This window comes from Aethina tumida, chromosome 2, assembly GCF_024364675.1.
Source record: "Aethina tumida isolate Nest 87 chromosome 2, icAetTumi1.1, whole genome shotgun sequence".
Taxonomy (NCBI): domain Eukaryota; kingdom Metazoa; phylum Arthropoda; class Insecta; order Coleoptera; family Nitidulidae; genus Aethina; species Aethina tumida.
Genome location: NC_065436.1, coordinates 20,983,515 through 21,001,674, shown reverse-complemented (window position 1 = coordinate 21,001,674; position 18,160 = coordinate 20,983,515). Strand labels below are relative to the sequence as shown.

General features: G+C 31.2%; 2 protein-coding genes across 7 annotated transcripts; both read right to left on the bottom strand.

Annotated features, from left to right (window-relative positions):
• Positions 1-211: 211 nt before the first annotated feature.
• Positions 212-11,046, bottom strand: LOC109606740 (MOG interacting and ectopic P-granules protein 1). Of its 6 annotated transcripts, none has more exons than XM_049963902.1 (8): positions 10,906-11,046; positions 9,069-9,141; positions 6,837-9,016; positions 4,693-4,893; positions 4,341-4,439; positions 2,685-3,092; positions 2,286-2,598; positions 212-741 (listed from the first exon to the last, which is right to left on the bottom strand). In XM_049963902.1, exons 2-8 carry the CDS (start codon positions 9,121-9,123, stop codon positions 665-667), a joined length of 3,333 nt encoding a protein of 1,110 aa, XP_049819859.1. In that variant the 5' UTR covers positions 9,124-9,141; positions 10,906-11,046; the 3' UTR covers positions 212-664. The 6 variants fall into 6 exon arrangements, with proteins under 6 accessions (XP_049819859.1, XP_019878834.2, XP_049819858.1 ...); XM_020023275.2 differs by lacking the exon at positions 10,906-11,046 and adding an exon at positions 9,598-9,879; XM_049963901.1 differs by lacking the exon at positions 10,906-11,046 and adding an exon at positions 9,598-9,879 and having other exon boundaries at positions 4,702-4,893.
• On the bottom strand, positions 10,924-16,273 carry LOC109594579 (uncharacterized protein KIAA1143). The gene is made up of 3 exons (XM_020009796.2): positions 16,169-16,273; positions 15,940-16,072; positions 10,924-11,102 (listed from the first exon to the last, which is right to left on the bottom strand). Exons 1-3 carry the CDS (start codon positions 16,271-16,273, stop codon positions 10,924-10,926), a joined length of 417 nt encoding a protein of 138 aa, XP_019865355.2.
• Positions 16,274-18,160: the final 1,887 nt, after the last annotated feature.

Genomic DNA, 18,160 nt, shown 5'->3' with positions numbered 1-18,160 from the left:
GCTGTCTGTGTGTGAGCTTTGCCTCACTCATACTCCTGAATTTCAGTGGTAAGTAAGGAAGAGTGTTTCCGTGACATATTGTGACCTAAAATTGGACAACTAAACCTAAGTAGTATTTTTTTTACTGAAATATTAATACTTACCCCAAAAAGTTGCCATATTACTGTGACCAGAAGAGTAAAAAGTAACAAAGGCAATAAAAAAACCAAAGTAGAAAAGAGTAGCACTACTTTTATTTCCAGAAATATTTTAATAAACAAAGGATATTGGTACTGATATAAAAATAAATATGGCAAATAAACAAATAAATCCTTATTTACATTCACAATTTATTTATTTATTTATTTGAAAACAATTCTAAAATTACTAAAGAAAACACATAATCTATACTATTCTTTAGTCTTTACAATAGTGCAACATTTGTTTTTTTTTTAATTTCTGCCTAGCCTATACCATAAAAAATCATGTCTTATTTTCACATATAAATAAATAGTACTTATACAGATTTGAGAGTATAATGCAACAATATGATTTATAGACAGGCGCTTCATATTCAATCGTGAAACGACTTGGTCCAGCCATTTTGAAAAATATATTAAAATATACGCGCAGAACGTCTGTACACATCAACTTTACAAAATTTTATCGCATCGCACGACGCAGCTCAAGCATCGCCGCCGATCGCGTTGCGTCGAGCCAATCTCTCTGCCCGAGTTGAACTCGCAGGGGTCGTTTCTTCATCTATAAAATATACAGGGGGTTTGGCATTTTGGCAAGAGTGTTAATAAAACTAGGGCTCCATACAAATTAATTCATAAACCTATATAGAAAAGCAAGCGAAACAAAACATATTTGGGAGTGTCTGCAGCATGAGGTCTTTGGACGGATATTTAATGTCACTATTAAACATACGCTGGAGTTGTTTAGAACAGAACAAACTGACATTATTAAATAATAGTTAAGCAAAAAATAAAATAACTTAGTCAATGTATATAAATATATCTTTAAAATAAATTCCTAATTCTTCATTTTTAGTTTGTTCCTCATGCTGCCCTTAATCTGATATCGTAATATCATCTCGAGATCGTTTTAGTGCAGTCGGTTCCCTTTATGAAGATTATCACAGTTCTGCAAGTCTCAGATGCAGATATTTTCTGAAAATCAAGAATTGAACGGGGTTTTAAATAAAAATCCCAGTGTCTTTTCACATTATTTTATTGATAAACTGTAAAAAAATCGCTTTTGCGACACATTCAAGGTTCATAATAATTTACAGAACTAAATTGAGTAAACTAAAACATAGTTATACTGATTTACTCTATGTTCTAATCTCGAGGTTTATATATCTGCATCATAACAAAACTGTACTAGTCTCCAAACATTCAAAATAAATTATGTTGTTTAAATTTCAAAATAATTACAATCATATATTAAAAATTGTCTTCTTTGAATAACATTAGCATATACAAATGTACTTAAATTGTTCTTTTTTGGTTATAATATGTTCCAGTTTTTCTACTATGATTATTTAGAATTAGAGTTATCTCATAAAATACTTTTGTCGGTTGTGTAAGAATTATATTTACACTTAACAACTAACGAATATTTTTTTATTTAAATATACAGTTAGCGATATAATTTTAAATCTATATCGATTTTATTAAAAATATCTATGTTCTATTAAAATTTATGATATTTACAATAAACAATGTCTTTGTAAACATTATAAATATTACAAAAATATGTTCAATCAGAACTTTAAATAAGTTACACTTACACATATGATGTAACCCCAATTCCAAATAGTATACACAATGATCAATTATGTATGTACAAGAAAAGGAAAAAATAATGATATGACGATACCATCATTTTACAAAAGGCATTCAGTCAGCTATTGTGATGGACAGAAGCCAGTTCTTTGTCTCATTTTTTATGAGGGTCCAACAAATGCATCAATTTGATGTAATTGTAACAACTGAAATAACGATTGTTAAAGATTTACTAGGAGAATCTGGTAGAAGGACGGAGGCGTATGAGCCAGACAGACTTACACTGAGATGAGTCGTCAATATAAATCTTTCTCCCTCATAGACCTCAGTACCCTCTCACCAATTTCGCCTGGAAAATCTTTGAAAATCAGTACATTTCGCCTTAATAAAAAATGTTTACAACAGAACAGCTAACACAAATCCGTTCGGTCAAACGACGTAACCCACAACAGTTAATCAAGAGACGTCAGTGAGTGTCCTCGCGTGTGTGGTGAATGGTTGGTTTTTACCTACTTTTGCTCGTGCTTGGACTGCCTTCTTTGCTCGTCTTCAGCGGTTGCGGTATGATCGTGATCTCGTCGTTTATCTTCAACGGCTTGAGATCCTTGGCCGCAGACGCCGCAGACGAAGAGGGCGACGCTGACGCGCTCTTCTTGTCCATGGCTCGTTTGGCGACGACGCTGTGCGCCGAGTATACGTGATTCTCGAACTGTTTATACATGCCAAACGTGGCCGTGCACACGGTGCACTTGTACGACAGATGAGCGGGTTTCAGCGTCATATTGTGGTCGCGGGCCACGTGGTTCAATAGCTTCCACTGATACACCTAGAAATTAACCACAATTAAATCCCAAGTCTTATAACTAAACTAATGTTGAACGTGTGAATTATGAGGCAAATGGAGTTACTTACCCTTCCACACACTGGACATCGTCCGGAGTCCTTGCTCTTATTGGCGGCGTCTTGCATGCTTGATGTGACAAGTCCATGCGAGCCCAGCAAGTGCCTTTCGAGACCCTGATCCGTGAAGAATCGGAACTGACACTTCTGGCAATTAAGTGGCGGCCTGTTGTAGATCATCTTTGGATGAATCTTGATTTTGTGGATCCATTGCATGTGGTTGCGGAGCTGTTCGAGGTCTTTAATGTAACCGTCGCAGATCTCGCATATCACAAAGGAATTTTTGGAGTTGTTGTCGCCCGGTTTGGCGGCGCCCGTTCCCGAACCGGCCGCATTCGACAGCGATGAGGAGGTCGTTGAACGGGGCAGGGGTGTTATCGAGATGCTGGGCTGATGTAATGGTTTCTTCGTGCTGGGTTGCTAAAATAGAAAAAAAGAAAACGTGCCGTTTAAGATTTGTTTGGTTACCAACGAGAAAGGTGTACTTTTAATACTTGATAATTGTGTTATTATAATTAGCAACATTATTGCAATTTTAAAATTGTATATAAACCAGGGTTGGAAAAAATGAGTTTTATTAAAATAATAAAATTCCTTAATTATAATATGTATTTTACATTTAGACAGGTTGAACAAATCAATTTACCGATTAAATATTTAGAATTAATGTACCATTTAACTAACTTGTCTGTAATTTTCTTGAGAATAGAAACAGTTTTTATTTGAATAATATATTTTAAGTACATTCCGAAATATTTTAATCAATATATGTATTCGAACTACGAAAATTTTCTTTAAGAGAAAAAGAAATGAACTATTTAAATGTTCAATCAGAAGGTAAATTAATGAATCAAAGAATTAATTTCACAATATAATATTTTTGTGTCAATTTCAACATATCTAAAATTGTTGTATTTTTAATAAAAACTAGATAATTGTGTTAATATAATTAGTGACTTAATCAGATTGATTTTTAAAAAATTGTATAGAAAAATGAGCAATATTAAAAAATCCCAACCTATAATACAACTATTATTAACATTTAAATCTCGCAGTTTTGTCACCTGAGAAAATTTTTTGCCAACCCTGGAAACAATTGATAAATAAATTGATACACCTTTCCTACTTTTTCTTTTCCTGTAATAAAGAACTTATTAATGTAAATATTAAGACGTTCTGGCTACACTGAAGCGTTAGTGTGTTCAATAAAATACAATAAATATCAATTAAAGCCATTCTCTAGTCTTAATAATTATTGAGGATATGCAAGCAAAAGAAAACGGATCAACAGGGGGTAAATCGCCGTAAATACATTCGAATGTTTGAATAAATTAATAAAAATATTTCAAGAATGTATTTGTAGCGTAAAGAAAGAAAAAAGTTAGTGAAACTGTAATAAAGACATATTTAAGTCCGGCATCGTACCGTCTAAAAATATACCTTCAACTTGTTAATATAAAACTTTACTTAAAACAGACCACTGCATCGCAAATAAATAAACAATGGAACTGCATAAATCAAACCAAACTAATGTAAAAACAACGGTTGAGTTAAACAAATAATAACAACCATCAACAATCAAGCAAGAAGAACGGGTAAAAAGTATTAGTAACATTCAGATTTTGATTTTATTTGGGGGGCAGCTGCGGGATGATGCCACTAGCGTACCTGGACTGCGAGGGAGCTAGAGGCGGAGGGTATATTGGGGACAAAACTCATATGGCCAGGGTTGCCAAGTCGTCCCCCTAACTCCTGTCCTCCAACCACCTAACACACACAATCAGCGTTCATCAGTTCATCGAAATTCAAGTGGAGAGTCGCGGGCCGAACCGACTCGCACCTCAACCGGAACCCCATCCGGCCGACAAAACATCATAATCAGTGTTTGAATGATGCGACGAAGCACCAAACAAGCACGCATTGCGATGCGTTGTGGTTGGAGGCGAAGTTCCTTGGTCGTTTGGGGAGGTCTAGTCCGTTCGGTTTGTCCATTTCGTTTACTTGCACATAAATTAGTTACCTGATATACCTGATTGCCACTGACTTGATAATTTGTTGGTACCAGGACCGATCCGCCGCTCATGTTCGATTTGCTGAAGACCATGCCGGGAGATCGTAACACGGGTGGGACTTTGGTGTTGGTGATGGTGGGCGGTCGGCCGCGGCCTCTGTTGAACACCGCCGGTTGCTGGGTACTCTGCAGTTGCATCTTCGATAAGAACTGCAAATGATGACAGAAAAAATATAAAAATGTTAACTATATGGTTAAAAGGAACACACTAAATGATCCATAAAAAATATTTGTGTCAGACCAGTTAAATTATTTAGTGTTAACGTCAAATTTACTGGGATTTAATAATTATAAACTTGAATTTACCTGAATATATACAGTAGGAAAAGCGTTTCATCTGTCTGAATTTAGAGAGGGACATCGTACATGTCAGAGACAGTAGAAATCTGTCCCATGGTGGCAGACTTACTGTCTCTATTGCACATAATGCCTCTTTCAGCATTCAGATGGATCAAACTCTTTCTCTACTGTATACACATTTAGGTAACTTATTTTGTTTTTTTTTGTCAATGGAGATTATTTTAATTTTACATAAATCAAAATATATAAAGGCTTTAAACAATTCTAATAATACTGAATTTAAATTAAGTTTTTTAATCATATACAACGATTTGATGATTTGATTTGAAATTTTTATAACTTGATTTTCTTATTAATTTTTTTCAAAAATTTTAACAGGTTGATAACCTCAAATGTCTGTAAAACCATAAATTTTACTGATAAAATGATTTTTGGCAAACACGTTATTCAGGGACCATCTTATAAGAAATCATTATTGTTCGTTACACAGTTTAATTTTTTTTTAATTTTAAGACATCAATAATATATTTTTCAAGGAATACCATATATGTTTTAGCAGTTAATTGAAGTGAACATTAAACAACCTACAAATTGGGATAAGTATTCTCTTTACATACAATGAATATTAACATAGATGTTACCAAAAATGTAAAAATAATGCTCATTTTCCTATATATACTGAGGGTAGTGTGTCCCTGATACAGAATAAACATTACATTTTTGGAAAAATCTCTGTTAATATACATTTTATGAATAAGAAATTCTCATGTCAATCGAAAGGTTTCCTAATAATCAAAATTATCGATGTTTTAAGATGCACAAAATCGAATGTAAATAACAAACACTACAAAATTTGAGAGTACAAATAATGGTTCTTCATAGAATAGTCTTTGGTTTACGTGAATGAAAAAAATGAATTTTCCAGCATCAAACTGGGCGAGTTTATATACATTTTAATTAGATCAATATGCAAAAATTTTTAGAAAAAAATTAACTCAAAAGATATTGGATTTAAGGATATGATATGGTATGGTATAATCATTGTATTCGGAATTACACGTAAAATTTAAAAATTCAAAAATATACTGATGTTCCTTGAAATCTGAAATTAAATTTTAATAATTGTCACCAAAATTTTAAATAAATGCCTTTTTCCATTCCGGATAAACATACAATGTATATATGTTAGGAGAATTAATCTCTATGAATAGCTGTTTGTTGCACTATTGTATAACTGTAAATAAATCACATCATTATAATGTTTAAAGTGTGTTAGACTCTTTCCGAAATTTTATATTTCTGGCCTAGTTAAAGGAGAGAAAAGTGAAACATTATCTATGTCATTTCTACTTTTCAATTATAAAAAAATCTATAAACTAAAAAAAATAAGTATAAGAAAGATCAACAATGCAATTTACCAATTAAATATTAATACATTTATAAGCATTATTATTTCTTATAGCTCTGTACAATTTTTTTCAAAGAAAATAACTACGATTATTTTTACAATTTAATAATAATTTTATAAACTATTTTAATAATTCTGTGCATCTGATCTAGTTAAAGTGTAGTATTTACGTATATATTTTTTAAAGGTAGATAAGAGTTGTAACATACAATGTAAGGAAATTATTTCATAATACGATTTACAATCCTGTCATTTTTTGTTTCAATTTTTATTGACTTGACTTGATGTTTAATGTTCAATATATTCAATGAAAATTTAAATACCTCCATTATTTCTAAAGGCATATCATTCAATAAATCAATAGCAAAACACACATGATAATTACCTGGTATTGTGAATTCTTCGACATCGCTTGGTAGGCGGCCGCCGTGGCGTTGAGACCCTGTTGCCGCATCTTAGGCACTCGCGGTATTTTCGCCGGCGGTTCCCAATCGACCGGCGGCTCGAGATTTCGTTCGGGCTTGAACTTCTTGGTGCACGCGACCAAATGCCTGGAGAGCTTGCCCTTCTGGTTGTCCTCGAATGGACAGTTCGAACACTGATGGAAGGCGGGCGCACGCTCCAGGTGGCCCCGCACCGTGTGTTCGGCCTCCATGTGGAACAGTATGTCGTGGGGGCTGCGCACCTCGTACGTGCAGAAGTTGCAACGATAGACGAAGTTCTTCATGTGGGGTGTTTCCAGATGGTAGGCGAGGGCGAGACTCGATTCAGTCTTGAAATTACACAGTTCGCATTTACGCAACTGCATCTTGAACGGTTCATTGTTTTCCTTGCTGAATTCTAAGTTTTTGATCAAGGAGTGAATGGTTTTTTCAGTCTCCTTGTTCTGGCCGCCCTCGCGGTCCCGTTTCCGCTTCTGCTGCCTGAGCAGGTCGGATTGCACGTACTCCTGTACCAGGTTGAAGCCGATGCCGGAGAAGAATTTACCTAGGGGGCTGTCAAAATACGAGGAGGGCTTGTTAGGGTCTTTTTTCAATACTTTGGCGGATTCCTCTTCAGAGTCGACGTCTTTTTCCTCATCTATGTTGTAATCGGTGTCGTCGTCGCCTTTTTTCTTTTTCGACTTGTCTGTTTTGGGAGTGGGTTCAGGACTGGGTTCCCTATTTTTGGCTTTGTTCTTTTTTCGTTCCTCCTCTTCCTCTTCCTTGATTTGTTGCTGGATCAGTTTCATGTAATCGCTGAGAAACTCCTTGAAATCTTTGACAGGAGGTTTTTCATACACGTATGGAACAATAAATGATGGTGCTTCCACCACATACATATCATCTGTTAATGTAGGCAACAATGGTGTAGAAACTGCTGGTATTGAAGAGACAGGACTTGACTTCGATACATTGTTTGTAGATGGAATAGGCGTTATAGTTGCTCTCATGTTGGCTGGGTACATACCCTGTGCAGGCAAAGCCATTGGAAGCACTGGTGTATAAGCAGAGGTAGATATGGTAGGTTTGTTATTAACTGGAACTGCCCCTCTCCCTGACAAAATTGAATTGGTGTCTATAATTACCAGAGTGGGTTCCTTTTTACTACTTGTGTTGCTAGATTTTGCCGCAATTTCTACTAAACGTTTTGTGTCTTTTACGACAATTGTCGACGATGGTGTTTTCTTCATAGGAATTCTTTCTATAGTGACAGCATCACTCACAGCTAAAGGATCTTGTGGTGTTACTTCTTCAATGTCTGATTCTTCAGAAGAATGTTGACGTTTAACCTCCTCTTCTTTATCACTTTCATCACAATAACTTTTGCTTTTATTTAAATTCCTAGAACTTCTACGTGGTGTCACGTCCTTGCCTTTTGGTTTTTCCTTTTTCTCAGGAGTTTCCAAGTCTATCACTTCTGTAACCTTTTTACTGTCTGTGCCATTTTCTTTAGGCACGTCTACTATCATCACATCACCATCATCTTCACCACCAGAGTCATTCAGTTCAATTGTTTCAGAATTAGTGTTGCTTTCAGATGCAGTTTTACTGGGAACACTACTAGCCTGACTTGATTCGTCATGATCATCATTATCATCTATTTCATGTACATCATCACCATCCACTGATTTATTTTCAGAAATCTCCTCTATTATAATTTTATCACTAGCTTTTTCAATATCCCCTGTTTCTTCCTTTTCATCACTATTTGATTCACCCCCAATATCATTATCATTATCTACACTGTCACAATTGTTTTCACTATTTTCTGATTGATTATTATCATCTTCCTCATCTTCTTTATCTTCATCCTCTTCCTCTTTTTCATCATCATCATCATCATCTTTCTCTTCGTCATCATTAATATTTTCTTCTTCCTTGTCCTCAATTTCTTTGATTTCCTCCACACTGTCATCCATACCATTACTTTCTACTTGTGTACTGTTAGCTTCTTTGGTCTCTGTGGTTTCAGAGCTGGGGTCATCCACTTCCATTTCCTCAGATTGACTCACTTTTTTAATCTCCTCATTAGCTTCATTTTCCATATCTACATCACTAGTAACATCACCATTTACTATAGCACCTAAAATTTACAAACATTAATTATTTACATATTAGGAATTTAAGTAACTAACCATCTTCTTTGGAATGCAATTCTTCGACTTCCCCCATATTAACTGTTTCTGCCATAGCCAAAGTGAATGAGACCTATTAACAGATACATGTAAATATATCATGTGTTTAAATTACAAAACAGTAGTAAACTGAAGAAGTTACTATAGTAATTGTGACAGTTGTGGGAATGGCAATGTTTAGGTACTTTTGACATTTTAGGCAGTGGTGGCCTTCACTTCATGAAAGGGTGGTTGTCTTAATTGTGAGGTGTTTCCCCTAAAATCACTAACTAATTAACCACTAGTATTTGTTTTTTAGGGATTTTTAAATATGTTATGAATTAAATATTTTAAACGTTGAAATAAGAAAACTCCCAAACGGTTTCGAAAGCTTTTTGCGGACCCCTCCACTGACTAAAAATGATAACAGTACCCAGAACAACCAACGCCGCCACTGTCTAAAAAAATTAATGACTATTCCATTGGTTCGTGGAAATCGGTGAGCAAAACGGCCACATATTCCGCGTGAAAAACAGGGACGAATAATTACCATAAAACGTTTTAATTTCTCGTTATTCCCGCCATATCACATGGAAAATCACATTAAACAGACACAAAACATCTGCACCGCCAATAGACGGCTTTGACAATCGTAAATACCCGAACTAAAATCCAAACCCGCGATATTCAAAACTGTTGTCGCCGTGTTTTATCGCATCCACCCGTCCAACGCACAATTAACTCCCCGTTCAATGGAAAATTGGCGACTCAATCGGAAATGGGTTATCCGAGAAAAGCAAACTTACGTCCTAACCCCTCGAGTCATACTGAACTGCCAATATGGCGTCTAACGGTACGTCACGTGACCGTAATAGTGACGTAGCCTCTCCATTCCGCGATGTCTTAAATTTTTTTCATTACGTAAGCAGGGATAGAATTTTACAACAATTGTGATTATCATCGGTTCGGGACTTAAATCTGATCGAAAAATCATTAGTGTCACGAGCCCCGTTTATAATTGGCTTTATCACAATATATCTGATAAGAAAAATTTTATTTTATTTAATATTTTTCTGTTTGTTAATTTTGTTAATCGTAATTATTTATAATAATAGCCATTTTGTCGCTTTTTAAAGTTTACACGTTTTTGGTAATAACCAAAAAATATCATTGACAAAATATTGTTAACAAAAATAAACAATAATCATGTCTACACTGTAAGCAGACAAAAGAGTAAAAACAAGCATTACCAGATTCTATTTATATCGCTTACAAAATAATTTTTCATAATAATATGTATAAACAGAAAAAAATAGTAACATGGCAAAATTGAACGCCGCAATTTAATAATTAACAATCCACAATCCTGAAATTATGGATTATTGCATTACAGACGAACATTTCTTCAGATACCTCGCCCGATGAAAAAACCACATTCGACCGACACCCCCCGGGTTCAAGAAATGGTTTAGCCCGAACCTCATTTTGTTCATGTGCACGCTGTATCTAGTAACTTTTTCTTAACGTTCACCACTAGCCTTTATCCTGTGGATCATTTTTCGATTTGCGAGAAAAAAATCCGGGACGAAAAAAAAAAGTTCCCGACGACGACGGTTTTCGGATCCTCCGTATACTGGACGCGATCCGGATCGGTGCCGGGCGCAGAAGAATTTCTCCTCGGCCGGACACAATTTATTTATTTCTAGGCGAACCCGCAACTCGCCGTTCGGGATGTTCAAATCCGAAAGTATCGAGCCAGATTCTTTGGAACATTATTGATTTTGGCGACGTGTATTTCATTGCGTTTACCCCCCCGTTAAATGTGGATAACATATTTGTGATGAAATTGTTCACTTACGCCTCGTTGTCCTGAAAATTACTGGTCCTCCTCGTCGGCATCAAACGACAGGAGTTTGGTGTTCTTCTTCTGCTTCTTGGACTTCTTGTCGCCGGAGTCGGATGGCCTCTTCGAGGGTTGGTTCGGGTCGGTTTGTTTTTTCTTTGGGGCTTTGAAAACTATCGGACAATTCAGGTCTGCCGGTTTTTCTTCAGCCTCTGAAATAAAGCATTCGACAATGTCACAGTGATCGTTTTAAACAAATATATTTGTGAATCGATGCACCTGTACACTTTACCGACGCCTATTAAATAAATTTTACGAGAATTATCTATTAATTCAGGTGCGATTATCCGAAGACACTTAAATCAATTTCGAAAATGTTTTAATATCGACATGACAAAGAAATGTGGTAATATCCAGTTCAACTGGCTGCGACTATTCGTAATTTATCGCAATTAACATAATAATAAACTGAATCCATCCGATTAAACGTTGAAAACATGTTGTCAAGTGAAAAACGGCTTGCGGACCTTTTAGTTTCTTTAACAGGGATGCGAAAATTAAGACGATAATTTACAACTGGTTAAGATTTTATCGAGATTTAATTTTGGTGATAAAACAAAGAATAATAATAATTTTGTTGTAAGGTTAATGACATATTATTACAATATATTAATAAACTTTTATTTAATTTCATTTGATATGTGGCAATTTTAGACGTTCATAAAGATTTTATAATGTGGCACAACGTTGTGCATAACTTTGTGATGTGTCAACGTATTGTTCATAGTTTTCAGTAGCAACATATGTATTGAAAAATATTTAATAAACACCCAAAAATTATAGAATGAAATAAGGAGAAAATAATTTTATAAAATATTTGTATACGCTGAGTACATTTCTCATAGTAACAATTTACAATAATTAACAATTAATTGAAAAAAAAAATAAAAATTTAATTAAGTAATTATTATTAAGAATACTTGGAGTATGTTAAATAATATATTATATAAAAAACAGACAAGACAAAATTAATAAAAACTAGATATTCATCAGAACATCAATCAACAATAAAAATTATTTAATTTTTATTGCATTCATTTAATGATGGAAAAATCCAATACATATATAATTTATTAATTCTTAAAACTATTCGTTATTACTTTTCATTGATTGAGATTATTTGTAATGTAGAATTTCTCGCATAAATTTCTCAACGTATTCATTTAAATTTGGATCCATATAAATTTAAAGAAGTAATAATTTATTAATATTAAAATTATTATTTTAAATTAATTATGAATATTGCATTACATTAAATGGTATATAAATAAAACACAAATTTTTTTATATAAAATAAAGTGCGAATTACAATTGGTGAAAATAATAATATAATCAGGTAAATTTTATTAAATTATTTAAAATCTGTTAATTATTTATTGATAGGAAAAATACTATATGAATTTAATTTGTTGATATTTTAGATTGATTAAGATTATTTACATTAGATCAAAAAATATATAGATGAAAAAACAAAATATTCTTATAAAAAATTATATGAGAGATATACTTAACAAAAATCATATAATTGAACTTATTTGCATTAGAATAAATAGTATATTTTTATCGTAACCTTTTTACAATAATTAAAATTCTTTAAATTGTTTTATTTATTTTTAAAATTATTAATTATTTATTTTAGCATAAGTACAATAACTGAAAATTCTTTAAATTTTGTTTGATTATTTAATGATGATGAAAAATGAATGAATATTTAATTTATTAATTCTTATTATTAATATTATTATTTTAAATTGTTTATAACTACTTGCACTTCATTAAATTATATGCAGATAAATACACATACATTTTTTTATAATAATAAGAAGGGATGAAAATTGATAAAAATCATATAATCAGAATTTTTTCATTGTGTACCAAAATTAGAAATTATTTAAATTTCATTTTATTTATTACAAATATATTTTATATTTAATTTATTAATTTTTATTTTAGATGGATTATAATTACTTACTGATTACTACTAAGGAATATATAGTTAAAAATACACTTTTTTACAAAAAATGAGACAAAATTAATAAAAATTATGTAATTAAAATTTATTAGATAAATTTAATTATTTTACAATAATTAAAAAATTATTTTAATTTTGTTTTATTTGTTTATTTAGGGAAAAAATCTATATACATTTAATTTATTAATTCTTAACATTATTAATAATAATTATAGATTGAATATGAACACCCACATTACATTAAATAATATATAGTTAAAGGTGCAACATTTTCTTATAAAATTAGGTTGGAAGTAAAATTAATAAAAATTATGATTTGTACCTTTTGGAAAAATTTGTTTATCCTAATCATTTTATAATTATAAAAAATTAATTTAATTATGTTTTATTTATTTATTCATGGAAAAAAGATCTATATAAATTTAATTTATTAATTCTTAACATTATAAATTATTATTTTAGTATTATTACGATTACTTACATTATGTTAAGGAATAAGAAAACACAAAATTTTGTTACATAAGTTAAAGAAAGATAAAATTAATAAAAATTATATAATTAGAATATCCTGGGCAAAATATTTCTAGTAATCATTTTATAATAATTAACAATTATTTAATTTGTTTTATTTAATGATAATAAAAAAATCAATACCCATACACACTCAACTTGATAAAGATTAATTGCATTATATTAAATATATTCCTTAGTAAATAAAATTAAGTAAAAAAATTTCCTCAATTTTAAAATACAATAGAAAAGAGAAAATTATTTTTCACAGAATTCAATTAAGTAAATTATTTTTGAATTTATAAACTAATTAAGTGAATAATTACAAATTACATGCCAACGTAAGTATTCATTTTTATTTTATATACCTTATGATTATCATAAACACCTTTTGTCATGTCGTAAGTGTTAATATCTAAATATGTGATTATTGGCACTATTTTGAAAACAATAGTGACTAAGGTTTTATTATCTGTAGTAAACATTTTATTATTTAAACAGTCTTTTTAAATATGGATTAAAATTATATTTGTAGTTCGTAGTATTCGAATATTTGTTCAATATATGGAATATTCAAATTAACCTTTTCAAAATTTGTATTCTACAACTTTTCGTCAATATTTATGGTACCTAAATATTTAAAATTTTATGTATCACTAACAATGCTTGATTGAATGAAAATTTATTGTTTATTGTGTTTGTTTACCAAATATTTGAACTACATACACAAAATAAAATGTTTGGACGTTTAAAAATATGAATAAAATTCGAATTTAAATTATTCAAAAATAAGAATTAATAGAAGTTTCGAAATATACCAACTTATTTGTTGCCTTTCACGTTAAATATTTAATTTGTCAACCTTAAACAGTGTCGTAGGTTTTATATTAAAATATTCGACTGTCAGAACGTTTTAATAAGTTTTGGATTGAAATTCACAGCGTAAGAGTTTTAAATAAATTTCTAATCCATTTTATCTTCACTTTGACGGCCATATTCCATAATAACATTCTGAAGTGAAAAGGTAAAATAACATGTAATAACTTTCGCATTTGAATACGGTTAAGTATAACCTAAGTAAAACTAATTAATCATCATTTAAAATAATTTCATTACAAATTTACAAGAACATCAAAATTATTTCATGTTCTCGGAGATTAATTAGCAATAGAACCAATTATGTACATTGTATAAAACGTTAATTAACATCCACCAGATCTGGGTAATTTATAACAGGACCAAATTTGGATATAAAATTATTAAAAGCTTTAGCAATTTTTACTGGAGATTGCACTAAACTGTTGCTAGGCAAGTCGGTTCCGTTGGGCTGTACAGCACCCTGTATAGAGTGGTATATAAATAAACATTGAAATTATTGATTTTCTCCCGAGCTAAAACTCCATTGAAGCAAGTCTGCTTAAAATTTTCAGCAATTCCAGAGCGGTGATTATTTCATAATTTAATTATTATTTATCGGTTGTTAACAATAATTGTTGTGACCCATTTAACTACATAATAATAATGAGAATTTGTTGCTGCGAATGAGCAATTGAATATTTTGTAGTTTTATTGGGAAAACGTGGAAATAAAAATGGAGTTATACAGGGTCTTCAAAATTTGACGGTGTAATGATAAATTTGAAACTATGCATGTCCAATTCATTGTCTTTTCAGTTTATTATTTTTTTTTTGGAAAAATCATAATCTGCCTTTAAAGAAAATTTGTGAAAATTGTCTGTGGATTAAATTAATTGATTAATAACAGATTAACGAAAATTGTGTCATGATGCTCAGAGGGCAAATTAGAATTTTTCAAAAAGGACCAAGCCAATTTCCTGAAAATGGGAAACTGCAATTTCCTTTTTGAGAAAAAAATGGTAAAATTTAGCTAAAATTTTATTAATAATGACCGCCCAAGAAAATTTTATCAGAGTAGTCAAGGAGAGCAAAATACCGTTTCACATAATAGACCAAACCATTTTCGTGAAAAGGGGAGTAAGCTCGGCCTTTCCAAAGTCTTAATACGAGCTAAAATGATCACGTGTCCCGTTGATTCCGTCCTTGTTGCGCTCCCGGCGCCCACCATAAGTGCGCCTCTGTCAGCGTTACGTTACAACGTGGTAAAAAATACAGTGGAGAATCGTTTTATGAAATTTTCAACATTTCAACCCCAAATCGTGTGTTCAGCCGAGAACAACCAACACGGTGACGAAACGGCGTTCCCGTTTTGCCGGTGTGTGTGAAAAAGTTGTTCCGAAGTTTGACGTTAAAATTCAAATGTTGAATTTAAGAAATTCGCGGTTTCGTATTGGCGCCGTCTTCAGCGCGCATGCGCCTGCCGATCACAGCCGACTCGTATTTATGAGACGCCGCCTGCTTGCAACAAATTCCTTTCGACCGAAAATTGTTTATGTAAAAATCGTAAATTCCTGCTAGAGGTTAGGGTGCGTCCGAACGTACGTGTCAAAAAACAATGACAATAAAGGTAGAACAACAACAAACACTGACCTTTCTCCTGTCTGATCTTCTCCTGGGCGGCCTGTTCGGCGGTCAAATCGCCCTCGTTCAGCACGACGACGGTGGGCAGTTCGTCCGCGCCGTCTTCCAAATCCTCGTCCCTGACCGGTCCCAAGTCTTCCCGCTGAAACCCGACGTGCCGGCATTAAGAAAACATCAAAAAACAATTATCGGGACAGCGGCAGCCCCCCCCGTTTGAGTTGACGGGAACATAACCTACTTTCGTGTCAACAGTGGGTCCCTCGACGTAACCAGCCTGCTCCTTCAATTTACGTAAAAAACTCGGTTCGGCGGGCTTCACATAGGCGATGTTCCTTTTTGACATTTCGTCATTGGGCCCAACTTAATTCGATTAATGTCCGAACAAAACACACAAGATAATACACACTTTTACAACACCGTAATTTACAGTGGGGCCACTACAGCGAAACTGAGTGTAAGTTGCCGTTTCCACGTCCCCGCGAGCTTTTTCCGTACGCCGGTTTTGCCCTTCTCTTGGTTTATTTTCTACTTCTATCCCGCGTGGTTTTTGCCACTATGTCGACTCCAAAATACATTTGTGCGATCAGCTAAAAATCCGATTTCGATTTTACCATACAAGCGCTTTTTCTCTTTTCATTATTTTAGTTGTTTATTTAAAAATTTTCTGATTTTTACTTTTTTTACAATTTTATTTCACCTAGGAAACGGTTTTCTTTTGAATATGGGATGGGAAGTGTAAAAATTGTTTAATTCTACATCCGTGTGGTTTTAAACATAAATAATTTTATATTTTATTTATTATACTCACCTTTGGATAGTTTTAAAATTTAAATTAATCATTTATTTATATTATTCGGAAGATTAAATTGTGTTTATCCAATAGAAAACTATTTATCTTATTATTATTATTATTTATGTTCTATGTATTGCTTTGTTTGTGCATGAAGCAATAATATTAAAGAATTTTTTTTTTTTACTAAAATAATCATTAAATTTGAATGTATATTAAGTGTAATTTGTAAAAGCACTTAATTATATTCCTTTTTAACTGTACATCAGATAAAAATAAAAATGTATTACTTAATAATTACTTACTTTAATAACAAATTCATGAAAATTAATACATGCAAAATTCTATAATTTTGTTCCATTTTTACCTGTACATTTTGTATTCAAAAAATAATACATTAAAAAATTTAATTTAATATGCAATTTATATATTGATAATAAATATATATTGATACATATACAATTATAAATAAATAAAAATTAATACAATAAAATCAAATATAATCATCAAATTTGAAAATATATTAAAAGCTAATTTCTTACATTTTGTATTTAAAAAATAAACAACTATTTTATTTTTAAAATAAAATTTAAATGATGTTAGTATGTTTGTTATTAGTATAAATATATTGATTCATATCATCTTATAAATAAGTAAAAATTAAAACAATAAAATCAAAAATAATCATCAATTTTGAAAATATATTAAACGCTAATTTCTATATGCATTTAGTTTTCTTCCGTTTCGAATGTACATTTTTTATTTAAAAAATAAATATTTTATATTTTTAAAATAAAATTTAAATTAATATATTTGTTATGTGTTTTAATAAAGAAAATTTGTGAAAATTATTTGTGGATTAAATTAATTGATTAATAACAGATTAACGAGTGTCATGATGATCAAAAGGCAAAATCTGCAATTTCCTTTTTGACAAAAAAAATAGAAAAATTAAGCTAATTTAATTAATTACATTTAATTTTCTTCCTTTTTGACTACATTTTGTATTTAAAAAATAAAAAGATATATTTTTAAAATAAAATTTAAATAATCTTAATATATTTGTTGTTACCGTTTTAATAATAAAAATATATTCATATGCAAATTATTAATAAATAAAAATTATTATTAATAATTATTATTTTTTTAATTATAAATTCTGAAAACATATTAAATGTTAATTTATATATGTATTTAATTTTCTTTCTTTTTAACTATATACTTTGTATTTAAAAAATCAATAGGTATTCCTAAAATGAAATTTAATATACAGTTAGTATATTTATTATTACTGTTTTAATAATAAATTGATTGATAGATTTATAAAATAAAATAAACAATAACCATAAATTTTAAAAATCTATTTATATATACTAATTTCTATATGCAATTAATATTCTTCCCTTTGTAACTGCACATGTATTATAAAATTTAATTTAC

Bases quoted from the DNA above. Each gene is read 5' to 3' on its own strand.
- LOC109606740 (XM_020023275.2), bottom strand. The intron at 2,599-2,684 runs GTAAGTAACTCC...GTTAATTTCTAG, and splicing joins GATGTCCAGTGTGTGGAAGG to GTGTATCAGTGGAAGCTATT. The intron at 742-2,285 runs GTAGGTAAAAAC...TATATTTTATAG, and splicing joins CAGTCCAAGCACGAGCAAAA to ATGAAGAAACGACCCCTGCG.
- LOC109594579 (XM_020009796.2), bottom strand. From the start codon at position 16,273: ATGTCAAAAAGGAACATCGCCTATGTGAAGCCCGCCGAACCGAGTTTT. The intron at 16,073-16,168 runs GTAGGTTATGTT...GTCGGGTTTCAG, and splicing joins GACCCACTGTTGACACGAAA to CGGGAAGACTTGGGACCGGT. The intron at 11,103-15,939 runs GTCAGTGTTTGT...GCTTTATTTCAG, and splicing joins GAAGATCAGACAGGAGAAAG to AGGCTGAAGAAAAACCGGCA.